Genomic DNA, 26,531 nt, shown 5'->3' on the forward strand with positions numbered 1-26,531 from the left:
AGAACAGTGGCGTCCATCTTTTCAACCTAAAAATGTCCACCCCTTTATTGTTAAAAAAGCTTGCAGTTTTTTTGTACATGTTTTATTATACAGTGAATGGTCTAATATGCACTAGAGGTCACATAATCATATGAGAGTTGATATTTCAAGAATATAGCAGCTGCTGGTAACATATTTGACCATCAATGTTTAATCATTTGGACTCATGTAAAGATGCAAAATAAAGCCTTCCAGACACAATAGACAGCCTCATTATATAATTAACTATAATTTAACACATTCTGTTAAAAATGCTACTATGTTTCTTGTAGTATGTTCAGCAATTGATGACGCAAAGCACTAACGAATTGTGCTTTTATCCTTATTTGGCAACTGTCTATTTGTGTTTTTAAATGTTCTTCGAAGTAAACACAATAATACAATCTAGCACAGTGAGGAACCATGACCATAATATAAATAGAATAAATACAAAAGTTTGGTTTGTTGCTTGAACGATGTTCACATCTGAATCAAGAGGTTTCAAACAATGCTCATATTCAAACCCCTGAAGTACTGTAAATATATACGTAAACAGTTGACTGTTCTACTGTATGTCCACCTCAAACCATTGTCCATAGATTTTTAGAAGGTTGACTTCTTCTTCAAATTCAAGTTATTTTCAATTAAATAAAAGATTATACAACTTTTTAAAGTTTTCCTTTTGAAGGCAAACTCTCTAGGATTTGGCAAAACACAGAAATATACAGAGAAACAAAAACAAATTGAGAAATAAGCACGAATACCAAAGCCATCACAAAAGCTTTAGGTAAAAAATCATTATCATTTGATATGGTAGACCCTCTGAAGCGAAAGTTCTGCTGAGCGCTTGTACAGTATTCACATTATATGACTGCTTTAGAGTCTACACTGTTACTGTGTGAATCTTTAAATAAAACTGCAACAATCAAAACAGCAGTAAAGGTAGTTAGAGACAAGTAATAAATTAAATGCGTATATATTATTATATATAAATTAATTGATGAATAAATAAATAATATAAAGTAAAAGGGATACTCGCTCAGGACTTCAGTTGCCTCCTAAGTCAATAGTTAGCCTTGGCTTCATAATGTCCTGTGGGCTACCAGACAGTGCCTTCGCTCATCTCTGAGGAGGGGTGTGACAATTGGTTGCTGTATCCACTGCCGTTGATGGACAGTGAGGTGAAGGGTGTGCTGACGCCACACATCTCACTGGAGATGCTGTGCATTGACCCGGGTCCGTTGGGCTCGGGGCTAGGCGAGTCCACTGGATGGTGAGATATGATGTCAGTGAAGCACTGCACCTCACCAGATGGGTGGTGCCCAGCCAGGTGATGGTCCATGCCACCTAAAGGGGTGCCAGCGGGGCCAGAGGAGAAGCCTAGGTCCACTGGGGTCTGGGCCTGCAACAAGGGGGGGCCTTGGGTGTAGTACTCAAAATTTCCTCCAGGTCCATAGTATTCACTCTGATAATCTACAAACATATACACCAGAATTATTATGGGAAATGCTTATGTGGTGAAAATAAAAACTTCAACAAAATGTCTTGTACCGGTACAATGCAACTATAGGAATGTCATTTAAACTATTACATTTCCAGTAGTATAAAGGGTTAATTTGCCATAATAGTTATTTGGAGGATGACAGTATTGTAATTAGACTTTTTTTAATGCAATAAAATACCTGTGAATTATGAGGGAAATTGTGAATTTAAATAAGGTACAAAGGCCTGTGCATGGCGCTCATAGTCAAAATGCATTTCTGATGATCTTTAAAACACAAATGTGTTATTTGGGTGGACCATGGTGAATATAAAATACCTTACCACCATAGTATGAGAAATGGCCGTTGGGGACCAGCTCTCCGGGTTCGAGTCGGTCCACCAGAGTTCTCATTCTCCTTGGACTGCGGAAGAACGAGTGCCTTCTCGCCCCCAGTGCACTCAGCTGCTTCATGCGCCGCTCTTTAGACCGACGATTTTGGAACCAAACCTGCACACCACAAATTACATGGAAATGGCTGATTGAAATTGAGTTTTCAGCCCCGGTCAAATATTTATTTTGTGCATCAGAAATGTGCAGCATCTCGAGGTCCCAGATCTGATGACATGTTGTGAAATGCCCTTTTAATAACCATGACGTGATTAGCCTATAGGCCTATACCTCTAAATGGGTCCTTGGCTCAACTGTCAAATGCTTAATGATCTTTAACCCAGTTTATCATATGTTTCGTGAATACCAGGGACTTAACAGCAAGGGACCCCCCCCTCCCACCACCCTTTTATTCCACAATTGCCACATTCTCGTAACATATGCTAAAGACTAAGAGTCCAACATATAGCCGCTATTTTCAAAATGAGAAAACAAAGACCTTTGCATTGATGTGTATAGACTATAGATAGCCTAGAGGTCATGGTGTGAAAACATTGTGAAGTCATGACAATATGTGCTTCTGCACCACTTTCGTGGTAAGCAATCTGCATATCTTGCCATCTGCCATTATTGACCTAGGTGCCATTGAATTGAAAATACTTTCTCACAGACCCGTATAATAATTCTGAAAATAACCTTTTTTTTAATTGTTCATGTGATACAGACGTAAGCGAAATGGACTCTTACCTGGATCACTCTCATGTTGAGACCTGTCTCCTGCGCCAGCTGTTCTCGAATGTGTCTTGTGGGTTTTGGCGTGGCCGTGAAAGCAGCTTTGAGGACCTCAAGTTGCTTGGCTTTTATAGTTGTTCGAGGCCCACGTCGTTTCCCCCCTACGTTCTGCTCATCGTTTTCATTGCTACCCACCTCTTTATCGGATAAAGGCCCGATTTCCGAATCTTTACCATCATCCTGTGGGTCTTGGGAATCTGGAGATAGACTTGGGTCACTGCAGGTCGTGACTGTGAGATGAAAGAAACATGAAATGAAATTACTTTAAATCTATTCTTATGTCTTTATAGCCTATTCATGAACAAATATACAAAAAATAATCGACAAGAATACATTTCATTAGAGTATTATTAGGCTACTATTGGGCCAATTAATATTGTCATTGTTAGTATTATGCACTAGACATATTAGCCAACTACCTTTAGACATATTATTATTGGTGATGATAACATGAATTAACAATCAATTCTAATCCTTATAATAATATTTTAATCGTCATCAAGGTCATTGTTTAGATTTGTACTGTTATTGAACCTATCAGGATACTGTTATCGTAACTGCCCCCCCATTTTTTAAATATTTTTTTAAATAAATGGAATATAAAGCAATAGCAAAAAGTTGAAAATAATGATTCACAAGAGGCTATAGAATTATATAGAATATACATATATATATTAACGCTTTATGGTTGAAAATTGGGATGTGGTTCAAGTCATGTTCCATACCTGAGAGGAGGGTTGTGTCCTTTCCGTTGCTATTGCTTAGGTAGTCCTCTTTACAAACAAACTTAAATTCATCTAAAATGTACATTTCCTCTCCAGTAGATAGCTGTTTGTTACACATCATGCACGTGAAACAGTTCAGGTGAAACACTTTGCTCTTTGCTCTTCGAACCAAATCGTTGGGCGAGATTCCCTGGGCGCAACCTCCACACTTTGTGCCAAATCTCCTAAAAGAAAGAAAGCAAAAATAAATACCATCATTGATCAAACAAAACAGGGTTGACAGTGTAGCAGCAAATAGCCACAGAAAATATTCACATCAGATTACCAGTAACATGAAAACATTATTGGCAACATTATAGATGTTTCCACGTCATGACGCAAAATATTTCATTTTCAGTATTTTGATGCTTAATATATTTTTGATGAGATTCCAAGTGAATATATAATATATATATATATATATATATATATATATATATATATATATATATATATCAATTTCGTAGGCTTTTTCTTTTCAAGTTTGTTTGTGAATCTGGAAATTACAGGCTACACGGATGTTGGTCCTGCACTAGCTTCACCGCCACTATATTAATTTTACGTGGGCCTATTCACACAGATAACCAGTTATTTAGCAACCATAAATATAAGATAATAATTATGTTTTTTAGGCTAAATACATTTTTATAAATATAAATGTATCTTATATTTAGGCCTAGGTTTACGTGTTGTAGAACTATTATTAGGCCTACCTAAAACTATAATTCAAGAAAGGCCACGCCGTTTATTATTAGATTATTGTATGGAGAGAAGTCAAACATGCATAAAACAACGGTCCATTATTGAAATATATCCCATTTAATGCTTGAAAATTACAAAGCTACAGTTAAATGTTCAATGTTGCAATGTAGCCTATATTTATGTAAATAGTTGTGTATTTAAATAGTTAACAAACGTGTGGACTGGAGTTCTGTGATTGCAGTGTGGGTTTTCTCAAGATGATTTACTATTCAAATCCACTTATCACATTTTCACTAGAGTCTCAGCAAACAAACGGGCGTGCGCCGACTGATTGAACGCAGAATTCACTTCCGTCAAGAATCCTGGCATAATTTTAATCCCCGCGGTTTGTTTGACAGCCTTTCCTTGTAAACAAAGGACGTTTTTCTTTAATCCGTCACAGAACATGGTGATATATGCTTATAATGTATCATCTTTTCCTGGATCACCACTCATAATCTGGGTGTCCTGCCTCTGGTTTGTTCAAATTATGTCGCTCATGAGGATAGATTAAACAAGATTGACACCAGGCATATACCCCTGTTGCAAAAAATAATAATAATCTTGCAATAGAATTTTATAATTATAAAACGTACATTTCACATAATCTGTTTGCATAGTTCTGCTTAATTGGATACCCAGTAGAAGCTAAAGCTCTTCCGCACAATATTGAAAGGCATGTGCCCAGGCGTGCTTACCTAAAAAAGTCGTTTTTGCAGTACAGCCTCCCTTCCCGTGAAAAACATTTTTCTGTCAAATTGCATTTACAGTCACAGCACTGTACGCACTTGATGTGCCATGGTCTGTCCAGAACATTGAGTAGAAACCTGTCCAGAATAGGTCTTTCGCAGCCGGCACAGTGAACCATATTTGGATAATTCCAGCTATTCCAAGTGAATGTCTTTCTTTTTTTGTCCCAAACCAAAGCGATGTGTCTGTCTCCTTGGTCGCTTTGTTGATTTAGAGAATGACCTGCTCTAGTCCACTCCTACAATCCAGAGGATGCAGCTCATCCAGACGACTCTCAACAATGAGCTAGCATCATCATATCCCTTGAGCAAAAATATTATTGCATTCCTCTTGCATGGACAGAACAAAACTTGGCTATAAAAAAATGTATCAAAAAAACGAAAACGAACAAATAACTTATCAAAGTGAATACATTTCACAAGCAAGAATGTAAACTTGAGAGCAGCAAGGCCTCCGCTTGTCCATCAAAATGAGCCAAGAGGTGCGATAGTAGGCTAATGATTTAGTGTATCTGAACAAGGCATCATGCCACTACAATTACGCACGAATATATAACTGCCACACAGCCAAATAATTATTGCCAAAGTCGAAAGTTAACACAAATATGACAAAAATCTGTTCAATATCTTGTCGATTCTGTCATAATCCTTCTATTCTTCGAGTATGATGCACTCTTTAGTCCAAGCTTCAGTATCCGTACCTCTGAAAGCGCACGAGCTAGCCTTATTACGAGCCTCCTGACGTCATGTTGAATCGACACCTATCAGCAGCTTGCTGTTGGAGTGGCAATTAATATGCCCGCTAAACTTGCCCGACGGACCCACTAAGGACTAGGGAACAGAGAACGACTATTGCCTCGTATCTTTGAAACTGTCGTATTGTTTTAGAAACTCGTAAATTCCAACTCGATACAGCAGGTATATAACATATTCCAGGTCGAAGCGGAGCTAGGCTCTCCGAATAGGATACATTTAATAAGGTACAGTATTTCATGAAAACAACAACTTTTCTTGTAGCTTACAGTCATTTTGGCAGAGGGAACTAAGTTCGTTTACATCTAACATTATTTATCTGAAATTGGAAATATAATTTATTAGGCTATCATTATGGTTAGGCCTTCCTATATCATTTTTTTGCACGTCTTAGGAGAGGAGAGGAAGTGAATGACATGGACGCACTTAAGTTCACAGATCGATTAATCAAACGGAAATGCATCTCTGACACATACATAGATATTTAGATAGTTCACTGAGAAACGTACGGATAAACACGCAACATATGTGACTGACTTCTCACTTTATTCGAAAGGAAACCACCACCCTCACATGTGGAAGAAGGGCAATGCAAAACGACAGAGTTAGGTTAACTTGCAATTATAGAGTTTGATGTGGTCAGACTTGGACGACGACGATGATGATGATGATGATGATGAAGATTACATATATTTTATAATTACAAAAGTGGGCTATTAAACGCACATTAAGAATTCGTTTGGATGTCTTTGACAGACATTAAAAACTCACGAAAAATATTTTTAAATGAATTGTCTTAATTTAGTTTTCACTCTATGGCTCTTAACTTCAAACAGGACAATATGCCTGTGTAATAGTATCTGGCCCTGTATATGGTATGCTTACTTATTTCCTTATTGTGTTCTTCATGTTTCTTCTTATTTCTCGTGTGTGTTTTGTCTAGTATTACATTGTTATTGATTATTACATTGTTGGTTTTGAGTTTGCAAGAAAGGCATTTCACTGTACTTGTGCATGTGACATTAAAAACTTGACACTGGATGTTTTTCATAGAATAAAACAATTTTAACCTCCGGAAATGTACATGGTTACTTATGACTGTGTTTTGATGTCTTAATAATTTAGAGTAGCCTATATTTTCGCTAACTAGAGTTGAACTAACATAATTGTTATAACCTTGTCAACAACTACAACAATTTGTCAATTATTATAGTAAATTATTATTCACTATTTAGGCCTACTCTGTATACAGGTCTACATTTTACTAGCCTACATTGTTTTCCAAAGGGTATTGTTATAATACTGTATTAAAGCAACATAGCGAAAGAGTAGACCTGAGAATAAGACTGTGGAGCCGTGACAGAAATGACAAATCATCTGCAGATGAGGGGAGGGAAGGGCTCTGGGAAGTCTGAATACAAGCTTTCTACATTGATTAATGTTTCCCTGCGCTTATTCTACATTTTGGGTGAAAGGGCAAGGATAATCATTATAATATCATGTCTAGCGATAGGCGCTCCCTGAAAGATAGTATCGCGCAGTGGGCAATGCACTTGGGACAGTCTTCGGGGCTGGGAACATGGAGATAGCGGATTTTCATGCCCATTTTCTCCCACCGGCCACAGCTCTGCGTGCCGCTGATATCTGTTGCCCGGGGAAATGTATAAACAATCAACCGCGTGGACGACTGAAACTGTTGTGATATAGTCCCATTCAGACTCTGAAATATAAATCCAGGTCTATTCTTGTAGGCCCAGCTCCTCATATGATTTATTTATTTGTATATGTTCCAAAGTAGGCTTCCCACTGGGCACAGACGTCAATTCAACGTCTATTCCACGTTGGTTCAACATAATTGAATTGAAATGACGCAAAAACAACGTTGATTCAACCAGTGTGTACCCAGTGGGTTTATAGGCCATGGTGAGCCATTTTTATCTCAATGTCAAATAATTTCTGGTTAACAATTCATTAAAATGGTCAAAATGAGCCATTTCTAAAGCAATAATTTTGCTAGGACTGTCTGGGAGTGGCCTGACTGGGGAGGGGGAAATGATGTGTTATTGGCAGAAAGGTTTGGAACTCTCTTTTGGTGTATTAACTCATTTAAACAGCTCTTACACTAAAATTGCATTATCATAATTTTCACAATTTCACACAGAACCTCATAGTTTGGAAATATATATATGTTTTAAAAACACAGGAAAATCGTGTTTGACTGCACTAGGCCTTTAAATTGATCAAATACAGTTTATCATAACACTGGGGTTGGAAAATTAGATTAAGATTAATTAAATCCGCGAGGGGGAAAAAATGTATTTGCATAGCAACCACTGAGTCTTCAGAAAAAATAGAGCCGAAAGAGAACTGATTTCATTTGAGTAGATTATAGGGTGGCTCGCGCATGAGAATCACCACAATCTATTCCATTCGTCTGATTGTCTTCATAGCCTTTTGTGTGCGCAAGTGAAGCTCTTGTTGAAGATAGAGCCACCACCGGTGGACGTGTTTAATTTTATAGCACATAGATCAGGAGAGAGGCAACGCTTTACTTTCGCCAGGAGAGAGATAGTTCACCACCGCCTTACGGTTTTATGTTGGGGATATGTCAAGCAGATGAAAAGAATGGCTAATGCATACGCAAAACTCGGTAGTCCCTGCCCTGCGCACATTGAGATAGCGTATGGTCCTTATTTAGGGTCCTTACCATGCATGTGCGAGGCCAATGCATTTTGAAATCAAGGATGTAAATTGATAGTGTAATTCTTACAGACACGCACACACACACATAGACACACACACACACACGCCATACAAAAATATATAGAATAGGCCTAATTTTGAATACACAACAGGTTTACAAATTCAGCAGTTAATATTTAATAGTCTAAAATTAAAATAGACGTTTCGGATAACTATTTTCATGCCAGTGTAAAATATTTTTTCTTGCAGTCGCAGGTTTAACTTAGCCCTAATAATAAAACCATTGGGTTAATTTATGTTTCCTATTTTTGGACCAATCATCCCTTGCACACAGCGTCTATTCAAATGACAATCTGGCTGTAGCTGATGGATGGCTGAAGTCTACCTCCTCTATCCTATACCCAGAGGCTGTGAGAATCTACAAATCACCCAAAACACAGTACACATAGGCCCCATCATTTCAAACACATTGTTGTTCCCCTGGTTACTTAATATTTGAATAAATTTGAGATGCAGGCAGAGAACAGGCCTGAGCAGAGGGTGATGGGAAAGACCTGGCTGTCAGACCTGCTTTAAGTACCAAAACACGCAATGCATGCAGTTCTTGTATGCTTTCAAATGCAGTATTATTCATGAAGATATGAAGATCCTGTTCCCACAAATGATCTGTTGATGAACACATATCATCAAAAATAAAGGGCTACATTTAAACTATATACAAAGATATACACTGAGTGTACAAAACATTAAGAACACCTGCTCTTTCCATGACATAGACTGACCAGGTGAATCCAGGTGAAAGCCATGATCCCTTATCGATGTCACTTGTTAAATCCATTTGAATCAGTGTAGATGAAAGGGAGGAGACAGGTTAAAGAAGGAGTTTTAAGCCTTGAGACAATTGAGATATGGATTGTGTATGTGTGCCATTCCGAGGGTGAAAGGGCAAGACAAAACTCAACATTAGGAAGGTGTTCCTAATGTTTGCTATACTCAGTGTACATTTAGGCTACTAAGTTGTTCAATTCCAAAATTCCCCCTTCTCCACCAAACTGAAAGACACCGATCTCTCTGCATCGTAAAGCCCAATAATACTACCCTTCTCCCATCCATACCCCTCTACCCTCTTACAATACCCTTTCCACTGCTCCTAGAATCCTAATGTTGCCCCTCCTTTGCCCCTGTAGAAAACTCTGCATCATAGTAGGTTACTGTTACTAGGAATAATCAGACTCTTCCCCACAGTGAGCGAAGCCTCCTTTCCTGTACCACTCTGATCATTCTATTTCACCAGGGAATTTCTCTACTACAGGGGTATTCAACCGGAGTTACTGCAGTGGGACCGTGGAAAAGTATATAAAAAAATGTTTCAATGTTTTTATGAATATCTCTAGTAACAACAGAATCAACACATTTTGAATTACATACCGACAGTAGAAAAGAGGAGAATATATTCTTTCTAATGTCAACTTTATTTCCTAATATTGAGCAAATTACTAATTGGAGCCAATTAAGCTTATTGAAGTATCTGACATAGGCTTTGAAAAAGCACCCACGAATAGGCTACTAGTGCAGCAAGTGTCGCTCGCTGCTGGTAAGCTTTCTTGACTTGGACTTTATTTTTTTTGCCAACACATGGCTAACCTTTGTTTAACAGCTGCTCTTAGCGGAAATGTTTTTGGAGTTACCTTTCCAGCTAATAGGCTTAGAGTTTACACTTCCTCTTCCAGTTCTAATGTGAGGAGGTCAAAATAATGAAACATTATCTTCCAAATCTATTCATTTTAAGATGTTGATTACTTCTCCTTGCCATTATCATTCACCTGATGATAACATAGGATGGGGGTCCCTGGGAGAGAAATAGTTGAAGACCCCTGCTCCAGTAGAGTAAGTAAGAATTCTTTCTCCCCTCTGTTCCTGGCCCTATCACACTACTCTCTATCCCTGAGAATGTTACCAAATTGGTGGGAGAGAGTGTCTGATACAGTGTGAGCTGATGTTGTAAAATACGTATTTGCTAGCCACCATGTGGTGCTGTATACAAAATGTTTTCAATACTACCTACTTAACTACAATAGGTAGGTAATGGCATTTTCCATGAATTATCCATTAATCCATTTTCCATTCTGCTGACGATCCTGTAGCCTTTTCTAGCTCAACAAAATGTTAATTGTTGGACATAAAAAAACTGTAAAAACACCAGAAAATCAGCTCCAAGTGATTTTAATTTAGGAAATCTGTTCTCAAATACTTCCACTTATAATAGAGAGACACGTGATCTTATACGAATGTAAGCAAGGTCTGAAATTATTATGTTTTAGTCAAATATTATATCTGTTTGGGCTTCTTGCAGTCAATTTGCAGTCTACTTGTATTTGTATTTATTAGGGATCCACATAATATGCTTCCAAGGCAGCAGCTACTCTTCCTGGGGTCCAGACACATTAAGGCACTTACATCACATATGAAACAAAAGATAACACAGTACATCATACAACATAATTACACAACTACATATCTACTCTACAAAGTGTATAACAACACCATACAACAATATTACAATGTACATGTGTAGAGTGTGTGTTCTAGCGTGTGTGCGTATGCGTGTGTCTGTACCTGTGTGTATCTCTTCACAGTATTTTTATCTGTTTTTTAAAATCTGATTCTATTGTTTGCATCAGTTACCTGATGTGGATTAAAGTTTCATGAAGTCATGGCTCGGTGTAGTACTGTGCACCTCCCGTATTCTGTTCTTGACTTGGGGATTTTGAAAAGACCTCTAGTTGATATGCATTGGTGTCCTGGCTGTGTGCTAGTAGTTTAAACAGACACATCAGTGCATTCAGCATGTCAACACTTCTTATAAAAACAAATCAAATCAAATGTTATTTGTCATATGCGCCGAATACAAAAGGTGGAGACCTTGCAATGAAATGCTTACATACAAGCCCTTAACCAACAATGCAGTTTTAAGAAGAAAAAAAAGTAGGAGATAAGAATAACAAATAATTAAAGAGCAGCAGTAAATAACAATAGCAGGGCTATATACAGGGGGTACCGGCACAGAGTCAATGTGCAGGGGCACCGTTGTCGAGGTAATTGAGGTAATATGTACATATAGGTGGAGCTATTAAAGTGGCTATGCATAGATAATAACAGAGAGTAGTAGCAGTGTAGAAGGGAGGGGGGGGGGGCAATGCAAATATATGGCTTGAGGGTAGAAGCTGTTTAGAAGCCTCTTGGACCTAGACTTGGCGCTCCAGTACTACTTGCCGTGGAGTAGCAGAGAGAACAATCTCTGACACAGCCTGGTATACTGTAGAGGTCCTGGATGGCAGGACGCTTGGTCCCGGTGATGTACTGGGCCGCACGCACTCCCCTCTGTAGTGCCTTGCGGTCGGAGGCCAAGCACTTTCCATACCAGGCAGTGATGCAACGAGTCAGGATGCTCTCGATGGTGCAGCTGTAAAATCTTTTCAGGATCTGAGGAGCCATGCCAAATCTTTTCAGTCTCCTGAGGGGGAATACGTTTTGTCGTTCCCTCTTTACGACTGTCTTGGTGTGCTTGGACCATGCTAGATTGTTGGTGATGTGGACGCCAAGGAACTTGAAGCTCTCAACCTGCTCCACTACAGCCCCGTCAATGAGAATGGGGGCGTGCCCGGTCCTCCTTTTCCTGTAGTCTACAATCTTATCCTTTGTCTTGATCCCGTTGAGGGAGACATTGTTTTCCTTGCACCCCACGGTCAGGTCTCTGACCTCCTCCCTGTAGACTGTCTCATAGTTGTCGGTGATCAGGCCTACCACTGTTGTGTCATCGGCAAACTTAATGATGGTGTTGGAGTTGTGCCTGGCTGTGCAGTCATGAGTAAACAGGGAGTGCAGGAGGTAATTGAGCACGCACCCCTGAGGGGCCCCCGTGTTGAGGATCAGCTTGGTGGATGTGTTGTTGCCGACCCTTACCACCTGGGGCGGCCCGTCAGGATGTCCAGGATCCAGTTGCAGAAGGAGGTGTTTAGTCCCCGGGACTTTAGCTTAGTGATGAGCTTTGAGCTTTTGTCCAGGTGTGAAAAGGCAATGTGGAGTGCAATAGAGATTGCATCCTCTGTGGATCTGTTGGTGCGGTATGCAAATTGGAGTGAGTATAGGGTTTCTGGGATTATGGTGTTGATGTGAGCCATGACCAGCCTTTCAAAGCATTTCATGGCTACAGATGTGAGTTCTACGGGTTGGTAGTCGTTTAGGCAGGTTACCTTAGTGTTCTTGGGCACAGGGACTATGGTGGTCTGCTTGAAACATGTTGGTATTACAGACACAGACAGGGAGAGGTTGAAAATGTCAGTGAAGACACTTGCCAATTGGTCAGCGCATGCTCGGAGTACACGTCCTGGTTATCCATCTGCCCCTACGGCCTTGTGAATGCTGACCTGTTTAAACTTCTTGCTCACATCGGCTGCGGAGAGCGTGATCACACAATTGTCCGGAAAAGCTGATGCTGTCATGCATGTTTCAGTGTTACTTGCCTTAAAGCGAGCATATAAGTTATTTAGCTCGTCTGGTAGGCTCATGTCACTGGGCAGCTCTCAGCTGTGCTTCCCTTTGTAGTCTGTAATAGTTTGCAAGCCCTGCCACATCCGACGAGCGTCGGAGCCTGAGTTGTACGATTCGATCTTAGTCCTGTATTGATGCTTTGCCTATTTGATGGTTCGTCAGAGGGCATAGCGGGATTTCTTATAAGCTTCCGGGTTAGAATCCCAATCCCGCTCCTTGAAAGCGGCAGCTCTACCCTTTAGCTCAGTGCGAATGTTGCCTGTAATCCATGGCTTCTGGTTGGGGTATGTGCGTACAGTCATTGTGGGGACGATGTCCTCAGTGCACTTATTGATGAAGCCAGTGACTGATGTGGTGTACTCCTCAATGCCTTCGGAAGAATCCCAGGAACATATTCATGTCTGTGCTAGCAAAACAGTTCTGGAGCTTAGCATCTGCTTCATCTGACCAGCTTTTTATAGACTGAGTCACTGGTGCTTCCTGCTTTAATTTTTGCTTGTAAGCAGGAATCAGGAGGATAGAATTATGGTCAGATTTGCCAAATGGAGGGCGAGGGAAAGCTTTGTACGCGTCTCTGTGTGTGGAGTAAAGGTGGTCTAGAGTTGTTTTCCCTCTGGTTGCACCTTTAACATGCTGATAGAAATTAGGTCAAACTGATTTAAGTTTCCCTGCATTAAAGTCCCCAGCCACTAGGAGTGCCACCTCTGGATGAGCCTTTTCCTGTTTGCTTATGGAGGAATACAGCTCATTGAGTGCGGTTTTAGTGCCAGCATCCGTCTGTGGTGGTATGTAGACAGCTACGAAAAATACGTCTGAAAACTCTCTAGGTAGGTAGTGTGGTCTCCAGATTATCATGAGATTCTCTACCTCAGGCAAGCAAAACCTCGAGACTCCCTTAGATATTGTGCACCAGCTGTTGTTTACATATATGCAGAGGCCACCGCCCCATGTCTTATCAGAGGCTGCTGTTCTATCCTGCCGATAGAGTGTATAACCCGCCAGCTATATGTTATTAATGTCATCGTTCAGCCGCGACTCGGTGAAACATAAGATATTACAGTTTTTAATGTTCCGTTGATAGGATATAGTAGTGATGAAGTCAATCTCTCTTCCACTTTGAGTCATGAGAGATTTACATGCATATTATTAATGTTAGCTCTCCATGTACATTTAAGGGTCAGTGGTGCTGCCCTATTCTGAGTCAATTGTAATTTTCTGAGGTCCCTCTTCATGTCACCTGACCACACATCTCCAGGTGTGACAAAACTAGGGCTTGTAGGAACTGCCTTGTTGATAGAGTTGTTTAGAAGGCAGAGCAGTGCTTTATTATGGACAGACTTCTAAATATTTAGGACTAACTTATTCTTTGCCACCCATTCTAAATCAAACTGCAGCTCTTTGTATAGTGTTACATTGATTTCACTCGCTGTAGTATACATGGACACACTGGCTTTACTCTTTAGTAAAGACTGAAAAAAGACAGGGGCCTAGACAGCTGCCCTGGGGAATACCTGATTCTACCTGGATTATGTTGGAGAGGCTTCCATTAAAGAACACCCTCTGTGTTCCGTTAGACAGGTAACACTATATCCACAATATAGCATGGGGTGTAAAGCCATAACACATACATGTTTTCCAGTAGCAGACAATGATCGATAATGTCAAAGGCTGCACTGAAGTCTAATAAAACAGCTCCCACAATCTTTTTATCATCAGTTTCTCCAATATTCAGTCATATGTGTAAATGTCATACTTGTTGTCCAATGTCCCTCCTTATAAACATGCTGAAAGTCTGTTGTCATTTTGTTTACAGTAAAATAGCATTGTATCTGGTCAAACAATTTCTTTTCTCAAAAAGTTTATTTAGGGTTGGTGACAGGCTGATTGGTCGGCTATTTGAGCAAGTAAAGTGGGCTTAACTATTCTTGGGTAACATAATTACTTTTGCTTTCCTCCAGGCCTGAGGGCACACACTTTCTAGTAGGCTTAGATCGAAGATAGATATCCAAGTTGTCAGACCTCGGTGGCTTGTCATTGTTGATAGACAACAATCCTTTTTTTAACCTCTTCCACACTCACTTTAAAGAATTCAAAATTACAATGTTTGTGTTTCATAATTTGATCAGTTATTCTTGGATACGTGGTGTCAACGTTTGTTGCTGGCATGTCATGCCTAAGTATGCTAATCTTGTCAATTAAAAAATCATTAAAGTAATTGGCAATATCAGTTGGTTTTGTGATGAATGAACCATCTGATTCAATGAATGATGGAGCTGAGTTTGCCTTTTTACTATAATTCTTCATATCATTTAGCTTTGTTTCATACTACAGTTTTTTCTCTTTATTCAGTTTAGACACATGATTTTTCAATTTGCAGTATGTTTGCCAATTGGTTGTGCAGCCAGACGTATTTGCCATTCCTTTGCCTCATCCCTCTCAACCATACCATTTTTTAGATTTCTCATCCCTCCATGGGGATTTAACTGTTTTTACAGTCATTCTCTTAATGGGTGCATGCTTATCAGTAACTGGAATAAGAAATGTCATCAATGTGTCAAGTGCAGCGTCTGGTTGCTACTCATTACACAACACAGAACAGCAAATATCATCAACATAGGAATCACAACAAAACATCTTGTATGACTAGTTATACACTATGTTAGGTCCAGCCTTTGGAACTTTGGTTTTCCTAGATATGGCTACTATATTGTGATCACTACATCAAATTTCTGCAGCATTAGTAAAGATGTGATCAATACATGTTGATGATTTCATTCCTGTGCTGTTTGTAACAACCCTGGTAGGTTGACTGATAACCTGAACCAGGTTGCAGGCACTGGGTTACAGTTTGAAGCTTTTTCTTGAGTGGGCAGCTTCATGAAAGCCAGTCAATATTTAAATCACTCAGAAAATATACCTCTCTGTTGATATCACATACATTATCAAGCATTTCACACATTATCCAGATACTGACTGTTAGCACTTGGTGGTCTATAGCAGCCTCCCACAAGAATGAGCTTTAAGTGAGGCAGATGAACCTGTAGCCACATTACAGTATTTAACATGAGATCCTCTCTAAACTTTACAGGAATGTGGTTCTGAATCTTTCACACCCGTGGCCCAACAATGGTACTGTACCTGAAATAAGTGGCCACTTTATGGAATCTTTCAGTGATAGAATCAGTTCTTTAAAATCCATTTTCAGAATTTCCGAGCTATTCCTTCTAATGTCGTTTGACCCCACATGGACTACGACAGCGTCAGTTCCTGGCAACTGTCGTAGAATGGTCAGAAGCAGCCTTGTAATGTCCTTTACTCGTGCTCAAGGATAGCACAGGGTTTTTTCCCTGGGAACCATGATGTTTCTTACCATAGAACTGCTGATGACGACAGCTGTTGCAATGGCTGAGGAGGTCCGGCCGTTTCGCCTCGAGTGGTTTCGCAAACCCCTTGAGGACCGAGAGGTGGTGGGGCCCAATGGACCCGAGCCAGCTGTAGTATCCATCATGGATGATGAATGGGCCAGAGTCTCAGATAACCTCACGGTCTGTTGAGGATGGAAGCTCTGAGGATCTGAATCTGAGGTAGAAGCCATTGGAGAGGAAGACAGAACAGAGGATGAAAGCGCAGGTACCTCCGGATCCGATCTGAAATAGGAAGCCCCTAGGGAAGAAGGTGCCGTTGCCTCTGCATCCAGGGTGGCAAAGCTTATTCTAGTCTGTGTCCGGTCCAGGCTTAACATCTCCAAGGAGGCCCCCGTTGCCAGAGGACACTGTTTTCCCCAGTAGCTTGTGTAGGTTCACTATGTGTTTGTTAAGAGTAGCCACTGTAGACCTCTGAAAGCAAACAGTTGCTACAGTCTAGAAATTATTTGTGAATATGTTCTGCCCCCCGACCATCCATTCAAAAAACAATTGGCCCCCTAGTTGTTAATCCCTGCTGTAAACAAACTGTATGTGATCTTATTCACTCGGTCTCCCATTTGAAATGCAACAAACACCAATATGATAAATATCACAATGAAAGAAATCTGTTGCAACACGTCAATGGAAAGTGAAAATGATTTGCTTGGTTATATTGAATGCTGCTGTGCAGTGGGGCTGGGAGCCTCCAGCTAGGTTTGTGTTCGTTCCTCTGTGAGATCGAGGTGTTGATTGGAAGCCTGGCCCAGTGCACTTGGTCTCCAGCACCACTCCAACACACAAGAGGTCTGAACAGCTCTGGAATCAGGCAGGGTGCACGTTGTTTGTTTTGGACTCAGAAAGCATCTCATTAGTGTGTGCTAATTGCAGCTAATTGTCTCTAATGAGATGAACAGGCAACCCGGTGGGATCATTCATACAAATAATTTGTAGGAAAAAATAAATGACTAGATGCTGATTGGAGCCAATTAACGCTGATTACGCAATACTGGAATGTGGAAGTAATAGATACAAATATTAAATAGCAAAGAAGCTGAAAATACACAGCATATAATAACAGCCTAGCGCTGCCTGACCCTTTGAAACAAACTGATTCTCACCTGCATGTACAGCACTTCATCAGCTGTAGTTGATATAACAAGTAAACTCCTGTTGCTCTCTCTCTCTCTCAGCTGATTAATCAGAGACACTCCTACAGTGCCAATCACACTTCACCAGAGCTTTATCCATTCATCAACCACCACTCTGTTCTGAACTACAGAACGACTTCACTGTAACATTGCAAAATTAAGGGCTCCATTGTGCAGCACCTCAAACAATGGGAAGTGACGTATATAAAAAGAGAGAGAAGAGGAGCGAGTGGGTGGGACTATATCCTCTCACTTGTTGCAGAAACAGGGCTGGGTGACGGGGCAGATGGTTCAGTCTTTGTTCTGGCTCCCAGATAGGGGCTTGTGGCTCAGCCGGCCGTGCTATTCCCAAAGAGGTGACAAATAAAGGTACGAACACTTAATAAAACAAAGACATGCCACTCATAGTGAGTGCATAGAGTGTAGGCTATTCATAAAGAGGCAGTTAGTCCTTGAGAATGGGATAGCTGACAGGCACGGCTGAGACAGAATTTGAAATCAGCACCTCCACTATGTGGACAGCTCCGTTACTATGTCCAATGTTGTGAGAAGGCTCTGTTCTGACTAATTCAGACTCAAAGTGGTTGAGAACAAAAATACTACTAATTCTAATCAATGACATCATTGAAATAATTGAACCCCATGAAAGTAAGACAAACTGATATGCTTTTATTGGAATTATCTCAACATGCTTGTTACTGTAATGTCAATTGATAGTTACATTTTTTGACACCATTGTCTAATTTTTAGTTAGAGCGGAAGCAGGGTAAATAACACAAGAGGTACCAGAAGGCTACATTGAGAGACTTAAGCAAGGTTTAAGCCTCCTGACACCACAACACCTGCACCTCCTGTCCTCTCAGCAAGCAGTGCCGAAGGCCATTGAGAAATGACACACTTCAGCAATTCTTCAAGGCAGGGAAGTGGGGCAGCACTAGACCCCTCAGTGTAGCACTCAGCACGTAGAGCGCTCAGCAAAACCAAAACACACCACAACAGTCCTTGAACACCTTACGTACAGGCACAACACCTTTAGCTAGGTGAAATATATGCACATGATTTTGCTGTGTTTTTCCATTCCCAATCATCTACTGAGGTCTTCATCCTATCCAGTTGACTAGTGATTGTGTACCTGCTTAGTGCCTGCCCAGCTGGCAGTGGTTGGTCTGTGTGTGCCAGCACATTGTGACTGGGGAGGGCAGGGATAGGAGTGGTGGAGCTTTCAGGTATAACAGTGGTCTTCACCCTGCCAGTTACGGCCCACCCCTTACCCCATAGAGCAAGGGCTTCTGGGAGAGCCCATCAATGCCAGGGCCAACAGCCACAAAGAGAAGAGGCTTAGCTGTAATCCGTATCGACCGCCTTTCCCCTTGTCTGCCAATTCATATCATGGATTTGTCTCGCTCAATGATGTGCCTTCATCAAGACACCCCCTGTTAGTCCATACCATTGATAGTCCTCAATGTCACCATCATCATTTAGGACTCTGCCAAAACTACCACAGAGGGAGAGGGAATGGTGCAGACAAATATTCATTTACATACCAAAACCACCCAGGAAGAGTACAGCACATTAGGTTAATGAAGCAGTCTTCAGTGTATCTAATCAAACAGCTATGCTCACTATGGTGGGGAATCATTCACACAGATCATGGTGCAGTTTTGTTATGGAATAGACATTAAAAATCATGATTTCTCAGCTGACCCAGAAGATTACATTGAGCAACTGTTAGGTTTCGCAGGCTTACAGGCTATGTGACATTATTAGTTCATACAATAACCTACCATCCAATATAAGGCAATATTAGGTCATAAGTAATCATTTATATAAATAATTAGTTCAAGACAGGCAACATAATTTGAAACCTCAACTTATTTTGTTTTTCTTAATAGATGGTAAATGTGTGATTTTTTTGATGAGATGGTCAAACATAAAGCAATTTGACAAATATAATAATGTTAGGGAAAAGAGAGAGCGGTAACATGAGGGAGGAACCAGGCAGTGTGACAGGGGTTGTGTGAGTGATGATGAGAGAGGGTTAGGTAGAGGACAGGGGACAAGGGAGGGATGGAGAGGGGCTCCCCCAGGGGGAGAGGATGCCTGGGGGCCTTGCAGTAAGAGAGCCTTAGGGACAATGTGCCTGGAGCCCAGTGATGATGGTGATTGATACGGGTACAACTCAGACACCCCAGACGCTCAGGCAAATTAAAAGGCTATTTTGTAAAGTTGTAAAAGAGCAGAATGGCAGAAGGTCCTCCCCACCCCTCTCTGTCGCTGCTGCTTCTGTTAGGTCTCTTTAGTGTCATCAACCCCTCAGGGAGAGGGGCTGTTACACGCCTTTCACTCACACTGGCCACGTCTGTGAAGCATGCCATGTCGCCCCGCTCTCTGTGTATGTGTGTGGATATGAGAGAGAGAGATGTTGAGGAAGTATGTCAAATCTGTACGACATCATAGTAGAGTAACACTCAGTAAAACAGCAATACATTTTTGCTAATTAGAATTCTGCTATGTTTTGAGTTATATCGTTTGTCATCTGTAAACACAGTCAATATGCCAATATCAGTCAGGCATTTCCTCTCAGTTCCATGAATCCATTAACACAATAACCCAGACTATATGAGCAAAGTCTCAGCTTTTGTAAACCATAAAGAGGAACTTACCTTGAATTACTCTCTTATTTGTAGATCATTTGCAGATCATTTATCCTCAATTTGAATTTAATTGACCCATGTGACCTGAGGACGCACACAGGCCCTGGATGGCTGCCCCAGCGTGTTTGGGGAGAGGAGATAGAGAGACAGCCTGTGTCAGGGTGGAGGTGCAGCCTACAGGGAGGACATACACAGCACAGGTCAAACTTGTGTCAAGTGGGGAGTGGAGGCCAGCTGAGCTGCCCTGCCTCATGCTTTGTGTTCATTTAAACAGCCATGGCCAGATACCGGGGATGTGTGATGGGGGTAGTGGAGGGCTGTATGGGGGCTTGACGAAGCTGGAGGGCATGTGGACCCTGGCCAACAGGACCTGGGGTAAGAGGGACCTGTGGTGTGTTCCTGTCCAAAACACATGCCAACTCTCACACAAGCAAATCGCCTACCCCATATCCCCAACCTGTCTGGGTTTAATGCTCCTCTCAGATCATCTACACAGACATCATGGAAAATATCACTCAAAGTATGAACGTTTTCATTTTGCCAAAATTATTTTGAAGGCTTTCATTACTTATTGCACTAATTCCATATTGAATCATTATGTTTTCTCTCTTTCATATCATTGGATTTCTATAAATGATTTAGGGTTCTGTTATGGAAATTACAATATGGCTGTAAGTTCTGGCTATAGCCTCACTACAAACTAGGATATTTCTCCGTAACTAGGGTGAAGCAAATCCCATGACTATTTTGACACATGACATAAAATTATCATTGACATTTAATGATCTGATGGGTGACAAGTATGACATAGTAAATAGGGCTTGACATGAAAAATCACAAACACCTAACATTAACAGCTATCCTTACTCTAACTTTGGGGTTTCCAACAATCTACCCCTAAACTTTGTTTCAACAAGTCAAAATACGTTTCTATTTACTCCTCAGATACCCTAACATGTAATTAGACTATAATATATATTTCGGAAAGAAGTATGTTCAATAGGAAACAGATTTTAGCAGGTGCGTAATTCCTTTATTGCACACGAAGACACGGATTTCCAAGTCTGTGTCCTCATACTAAAACTGTTATTTCTTATTCATTTTTTAAGTTACAAGCCTGAAACATTGAACATAGACTGCTGACACCCTGTGGAAGTCATAGGAATTGCATTCAGGGAGCTATGTTACAATAAGAGGATGGTCTCTCAAACAAAAATAATTCTGGTTGGTTTTTCTTTGGATTTTCTCCTGCCATATCTATTGCCATATCTATTGTGTTATTTTCTCCTAAATTATTTGAACAATCCTACAAACTTCAAAGTGTTTTCTTTCCAATGGTAACAATTATATGCATATCCTGGCTTCAGAGCCTGAGCTACAGGCAGTTTACTTTGGGCACATCATTCAGGTCAGAAATGGAGAAAAGAGGGGCCTAGCCCTAAGAAGTAAAAAAAAAAATATGTTGCAAGCTACTCATTTCTTTCTAGCTTTCAAATAGGCACGTTCTTCTCTTCTCCCCTGCAACTCTTCTTCAGGTCCTTAGTCTACAAGAGAAAGCAATGAACATGTTTTCTGTCTACATACCTGTTAAAACAATGGTTCATAAACAACTTTAAGGGGGGTCCTATAAAATATTCTATATATTTTTATTTTAGTCCCAAATGATGTTCTCAGTTTTATTTTTCACTCTCAAAAATTACAATTGTTTGTAGAGAAACAACAAAGTTGGATGTCCTGAGTCTATGTCAATGCTTAAATCACATCAGAAGACAGTTTTCTTTAGGTCAGAAAGAAAATAAACACATTTAGATTTTTGAGTGTAATTCCCCTTTAATTGCACATGGCCCTTTAATCTAGCATGGTTCTCTACTGCTGCTGCTCATTTCATGGAAAAGTTTGCCAATAACAAATAATCGATACAAATGATATACTAACTCATGATATACTTCTACCAGGTAAGCCTAATTTGCAGTTAACATTTAATTGAGAAGGTTTTTCTGTCAACCAACAAGATGGTTATCACATCAACTGGCTACCTTGTGAGTGAGAAACAAATGCTCACACCACACAGACAGGGGCAAGAGTGCTGTAAACTCCTTGGCAGATATTGTGTTAGGTTTGTCTTTTTATGCCAATAGTGGCTAACCACGGATGGGATAATGTCAATGTTGCTTGATTAGATAGCAGCTAAGAGCTGGTAGCTCGTGATCGACCTGTTGGAGACCCCTACTCAAACGTAATGTGTGATCTATTGGTTTCTACCATGTTAATGGGTTCCTCCATGGTGTTTGTTGTGAGAATATGTTGCAAGGGATAATATAATGTGCCACTGAGAGCAGAGAGCCAGTAACAATGGGTGGTCCATGGAGGTAATCAGGCTGTTTTGCAGCGAGGTCATGACTCCTAGCTGAGTGATATGACTGGCCTGCTGCAGCTTATCATCTGCACCCACACCTCCCCATCCTCTCACTACAGACAACAGGGAGGGAGGCCACTGTATCAATCGATCTGGGCTCACACAGAAATGTGCTTCTCAGGGGTCACTGAGTCTAGGTAATATGTACATTGGCAAGTCAATAAGAAAATATTGGCCAAATTGCTGTGCCTGGAGAGGGAAAAGAGGTGGGAAACATACAGACACAATCTTGGCGCGCACACACATGCATGCACACATCTAGGCTTGTACTACCACCATACACATATGCACAGGCGCGCACACACACTGTGTGATTCCCTGTGTGTGTCTAGCAGCAGTCTCTGATCTCTGAGTTGTATGCGTGAGGGGTAGTCCAGGATGCTCCATTAGAATAAGAGAGCACTGTGACACACGGGGAGGAAGGAGCTCCACAGACTGGCGTCCTGAGGCAGCCGCCCACCCTTGTGTTTTCAGCTGGCCCCTCTCACACTCGACCTTTCATCCAGTCCTCTCAGTGGGAACCAGCCCGTTCCCGTGCACCAAACAGATGGGCGCCTCACAAAGGCCCCCGCGCTTCAGCAAGCTGGTGTCCTATACGCCCGATTACACCCCAATACCAAAGTTAGAATTGATACAGTGGCTCGTGGGACTTTGTGCACAGGGCACGGAGAACAAAAAAGCAAGAGGTAGTTAGAAAGCCATTTTCCTCTCCGCCGTTATAGTGCTGCATGCGTGGAAGGGGGAAATCAATGCTCTGGTGAACCTGTGTGTCTTGTTCTCTAGGGCTGCGTTTGGAGGTAGTATGTGACAGCAGACACATTTGTATGCACTCCATGGATTTATACCCTGCCAGGCGACCATGGAGAATTCAGTCGAGGTAGATTTACCTTTTAGGAGAATATCACAGTATGTTCTATGAGGATAAAAAAAAACATATATACTGTGAGACTATGAGAACATACAGAGGAATAAAACATGAATGAGAATGAACAAAATGAATCATATTAAATCAATGAAAATATATGAAATGTATTATTTTCCAACTATATAACAATTATAACAATCTAAACTATATAACAAAATAACTATATATAACTATATAACTATATAACAATCTAACAATTCCTTTATTTTGTTCCAAGTACTCCACAACATTCATCATTATAGGTGGGACCAGATAGTTACATAGGGTAGTGGATAAGGTTACATAAATACACTGTTGTTTCTTAGGTATTAGGAAACATACCATTTCTAAATCCATTGCTGTAAATTAATGGCATAGAATTCAGTTTCACATGAAGGGCCACCCCACCACCACCCTTCAGTGATGCTTCTGCACCTCCAGAATATTACCCAGTCAATATAGGGATTGTATCTACAATGCTGTAAACACCAGCCAAGCGTGCGTTAGGCGATAGTGGTTTTGACAGGGAGGAGGCAGATAGAGGGAAAATAAACCATGAAGTATGTGTAGATGTAGGTGAAAGAGAGATCAGAGGGACAGAGGGAGAGACAGAGACAGAGAGACAGAGGGACAGAGGGAGAGAGAGAGACAGAGAGACAGAGGGACAGAGAGAGAAAGAGAGAGAGAGGTTGGGGGAGAGAAAGTGAGAGAGAGAGAGAGAGAGAGAGAGAGAGAACCAGAAAACCTGAGCCTACGCCTTCACTATGGTAATCACTAAAACATTACAGAATTACACTACGGAAAAAGAAGGAACAGCATCATCCTCAGCTCTGGCATCTTCCCCAATATTTGGAATCAAGGACTGATCACCCTAATCCACAAAAGTGGAGACAAATTTAACCCCAATAACTAACGTGTGATATGCGTGAACAGCAGCCTTGGGAAAATTCTCTGCGTCATCATTAAAAGCAGACTCGTACATTTCCTCAGTGAAAACAATGTACTGAGCAAATGTCAAATTGGCTTTTTTACCAAATTACCGTACAACAGACCACGTATTTACCCTGCACAGCCTAATTGACAAACAAACCAAAACAAAGGCACATTTTCTCATGCTTTTGTTGATTTAAAAAAAGCTTTTGACTCAATTAGGCATGAGGATCTGCTATATAAATTGATGGAAAGCGGTGTTGGGAGACATTATTAAATCCATGTACACAAACAACAAGTGTGAGGTTAAAATTGGCAAAATAACGCAAACATTTCTTTCCACAGTCCTATGGGGTGAGACAGGGATGCAGCTTGAACCCCACCTTCTTCAACATATATATCAACGAATTGGTGAGGGCCCTAGAACAGTCTGCAGCATCCAGCCTCACCCTAATAGGATCTGAAGTCAAATATCTACTGTTTGCTGATGATCTGGTGCGTCTGTCATCAACCAAGGAGGGCCTGCAGCAGCACCTAGATCTTCTGCACGGATTCATTCAGACCTGGGCCCTGACAGTAAATCTCAGTAAGTCAAAAATAATGGTGTTCCAAAAAAAGGTCCAGTTGCCACGACCACAAATACAAATTCCATCTAGACACTGTTGCCCTAGAGCACACACAAAACTATACGTACCTCAGCCTAAACATCAGCTCCACAGGTAACTTCCACAAAGCTATGAACGATCTGAGAGACAAGTCAAGAAGGGCCGGCAGGTAGCCTAGTGGTTAGAGCATTGGGCCTGTAACCGAAAGGTTGCTAGATCGAATCAAGGTAAAAATCTGTTGTTCTGCCCCTGAACAAGGCAATTAACCCACTGTTCCTAGGCTGTCATTGTAAATAAGAATTTGTTCTTAACTGACTTGCCTAGTTAAATAAAGTTAAAACAAAGGGAGAAAACAAAACTCATTGAGACTCTGCATGCAGAAATCTGCAAAAATATCCTCTTTGTACAATGTAAAACTCAAAATAATTCATGCAGATAGTAATTAGGCAGATACCCGCTAATGAGCCAAATCCAGAAAAGAGACATTAAATTCTACAACCACCTAAAAGGAAGCAAACCTTCCATAACAAAACCACCTACAGAGAGATGAACCTGGAGAAGAGTCCCCTAATCAAGCTGGTCCTGGGGCTCTGTTCACAAACACAAGAAAAAAAACCCAGGACAGCAACACAATTAGACCCAACCAAATCATGAGAAAACATGATCACCCCCCAGGTGATTCGTGGAGAGCCCAACGACAAAAGATACCATGGCCTTTTATAGCAAAGATACACCCCCTTCAGTCTACATGACAAACATAACAAAACTACTACTTCAGTCTACATGACAAACATGTAGACTGAATGGGTCACAAGATAAAGATTTGTATGAAAAATACTTATAATTCACAGCAGACAGTATCTGCTGTAAAAACAGTTCTCATTGTGTAGAGACCAAGGTATGGCCCTGGAGTCATCTCTCCCTGGTACCTTATAGAACAGAAACATTAAGTCATGCTCTGGAATGCGGTCTTATAACCTAAAGACATCGTAAATCTTCTGTCAGTGTTACATCTTCCAGAGGCCCATCCTTAGTAGAACACACACAGATGAATGTGTTCTAAAACCCCATATCCTGTTGCATAAAACAACCATTTGATGCAATAACAGCGTTATAACACAATCTTGTCATTTTTGTTCAGACACCACTGTGACTGACCCAAACTTAAGGAAAGGTTTGACTATGTACAGACTCAGTAAGCATAGCCATGCTATTGAGAGAAGCCGCCGTGGGCAGACCTGGCTCTCAAGAGAAGACAGGCTATGTGCACACTGCCCACAAAATGAGGTAGAAACTAAGCTACGCTTCCTAATCTCCAGCCAAATGTATGACAATTAGAGACACATATTTCCCTCAAATTACACAGACCCACAAATAATTAGAAAACAAATCCAATTTCAATAATATAATATATGCCATTGAGCAGACACTTTTATCCAAAGTCACTTACAGTCATGCGCCCTTACGTTTTACGTATGGGTGGACCCAGGAATCAAACCCACTACAGTGGTCTTGCTCTATCAACTGCA

General features: G+C 40.9%; 1 protein-coding gene across 1 annotated transcript; it reads right to left on the reverse strand.

The window, feature by feature from the left end:
- Positions 1–86: 86 nt before the first annotated feature.
- Positions 87–20,496, reverse strand: LOC112259075 (LIM/homeobox protein Lhx1-like). Its single transcript, XM_024433841.2, has 5 exons — positions 20,436–20,496; positions 20,232–20,321; positions 2,636–2,877; positions 1,843–2,116; positions 87–1,491 (listed from the first exon to the last, which is right to left on the reverse strand). The coding sequence occupies exons 1-5, from the start codon at positions 20,494–20,496 to the stop codon at positions 1,118–1,120; spliced, it is 1,041 nt and encodes a 346-aa protein (XP_024289609.2). The 3' UTR covers positions 87–1,117.
- Between the last annotated feature and the right edge of the window lie 6,035 nt (positions 20,497–26,531).

This window comes from Oncorhynchus tshawytscha, linkage group LG09 (assembly GCF_018296145.1).
Source record: "Oncorhynchus tshawytscha isolate Ot180627B linkage group LG09, Otsh_v2.0, whole genome shotgun sequence".
Lineage (NCBI taxonomy): Eukaryota > Metazoa > Chordata > Actinopteri > Salmoniformes > Salmonidae > Oncorhynchus > Oncorhynchus tshawytscha.

Excerpts from the sequence above, each read along its gene's own strand:
- LOC112259075 (XM_024433841.2), bottom strand. The coding sequence starts at position 20,496 with ATGCCCTCCAGCTTCGTCAAGCCCCCATACAGCCCTCCACTACCCCCA. Across the intron at positions 20,322-20,435 it reads ACCCCCATCACACATCCCCG|GCTGCACCTCCACCCTGACA; the intron begins GTATCTGGCCAT and ends TCCTCCCTGTAG. Across the intron at positions 2,878-20,231 it reads GGGCCTGTGTGCGTCCTCAG|ATTCCCAAGACCCACAGGAT; the intron begins GTCACATGGGTC and ends GTCTATCTCCAG.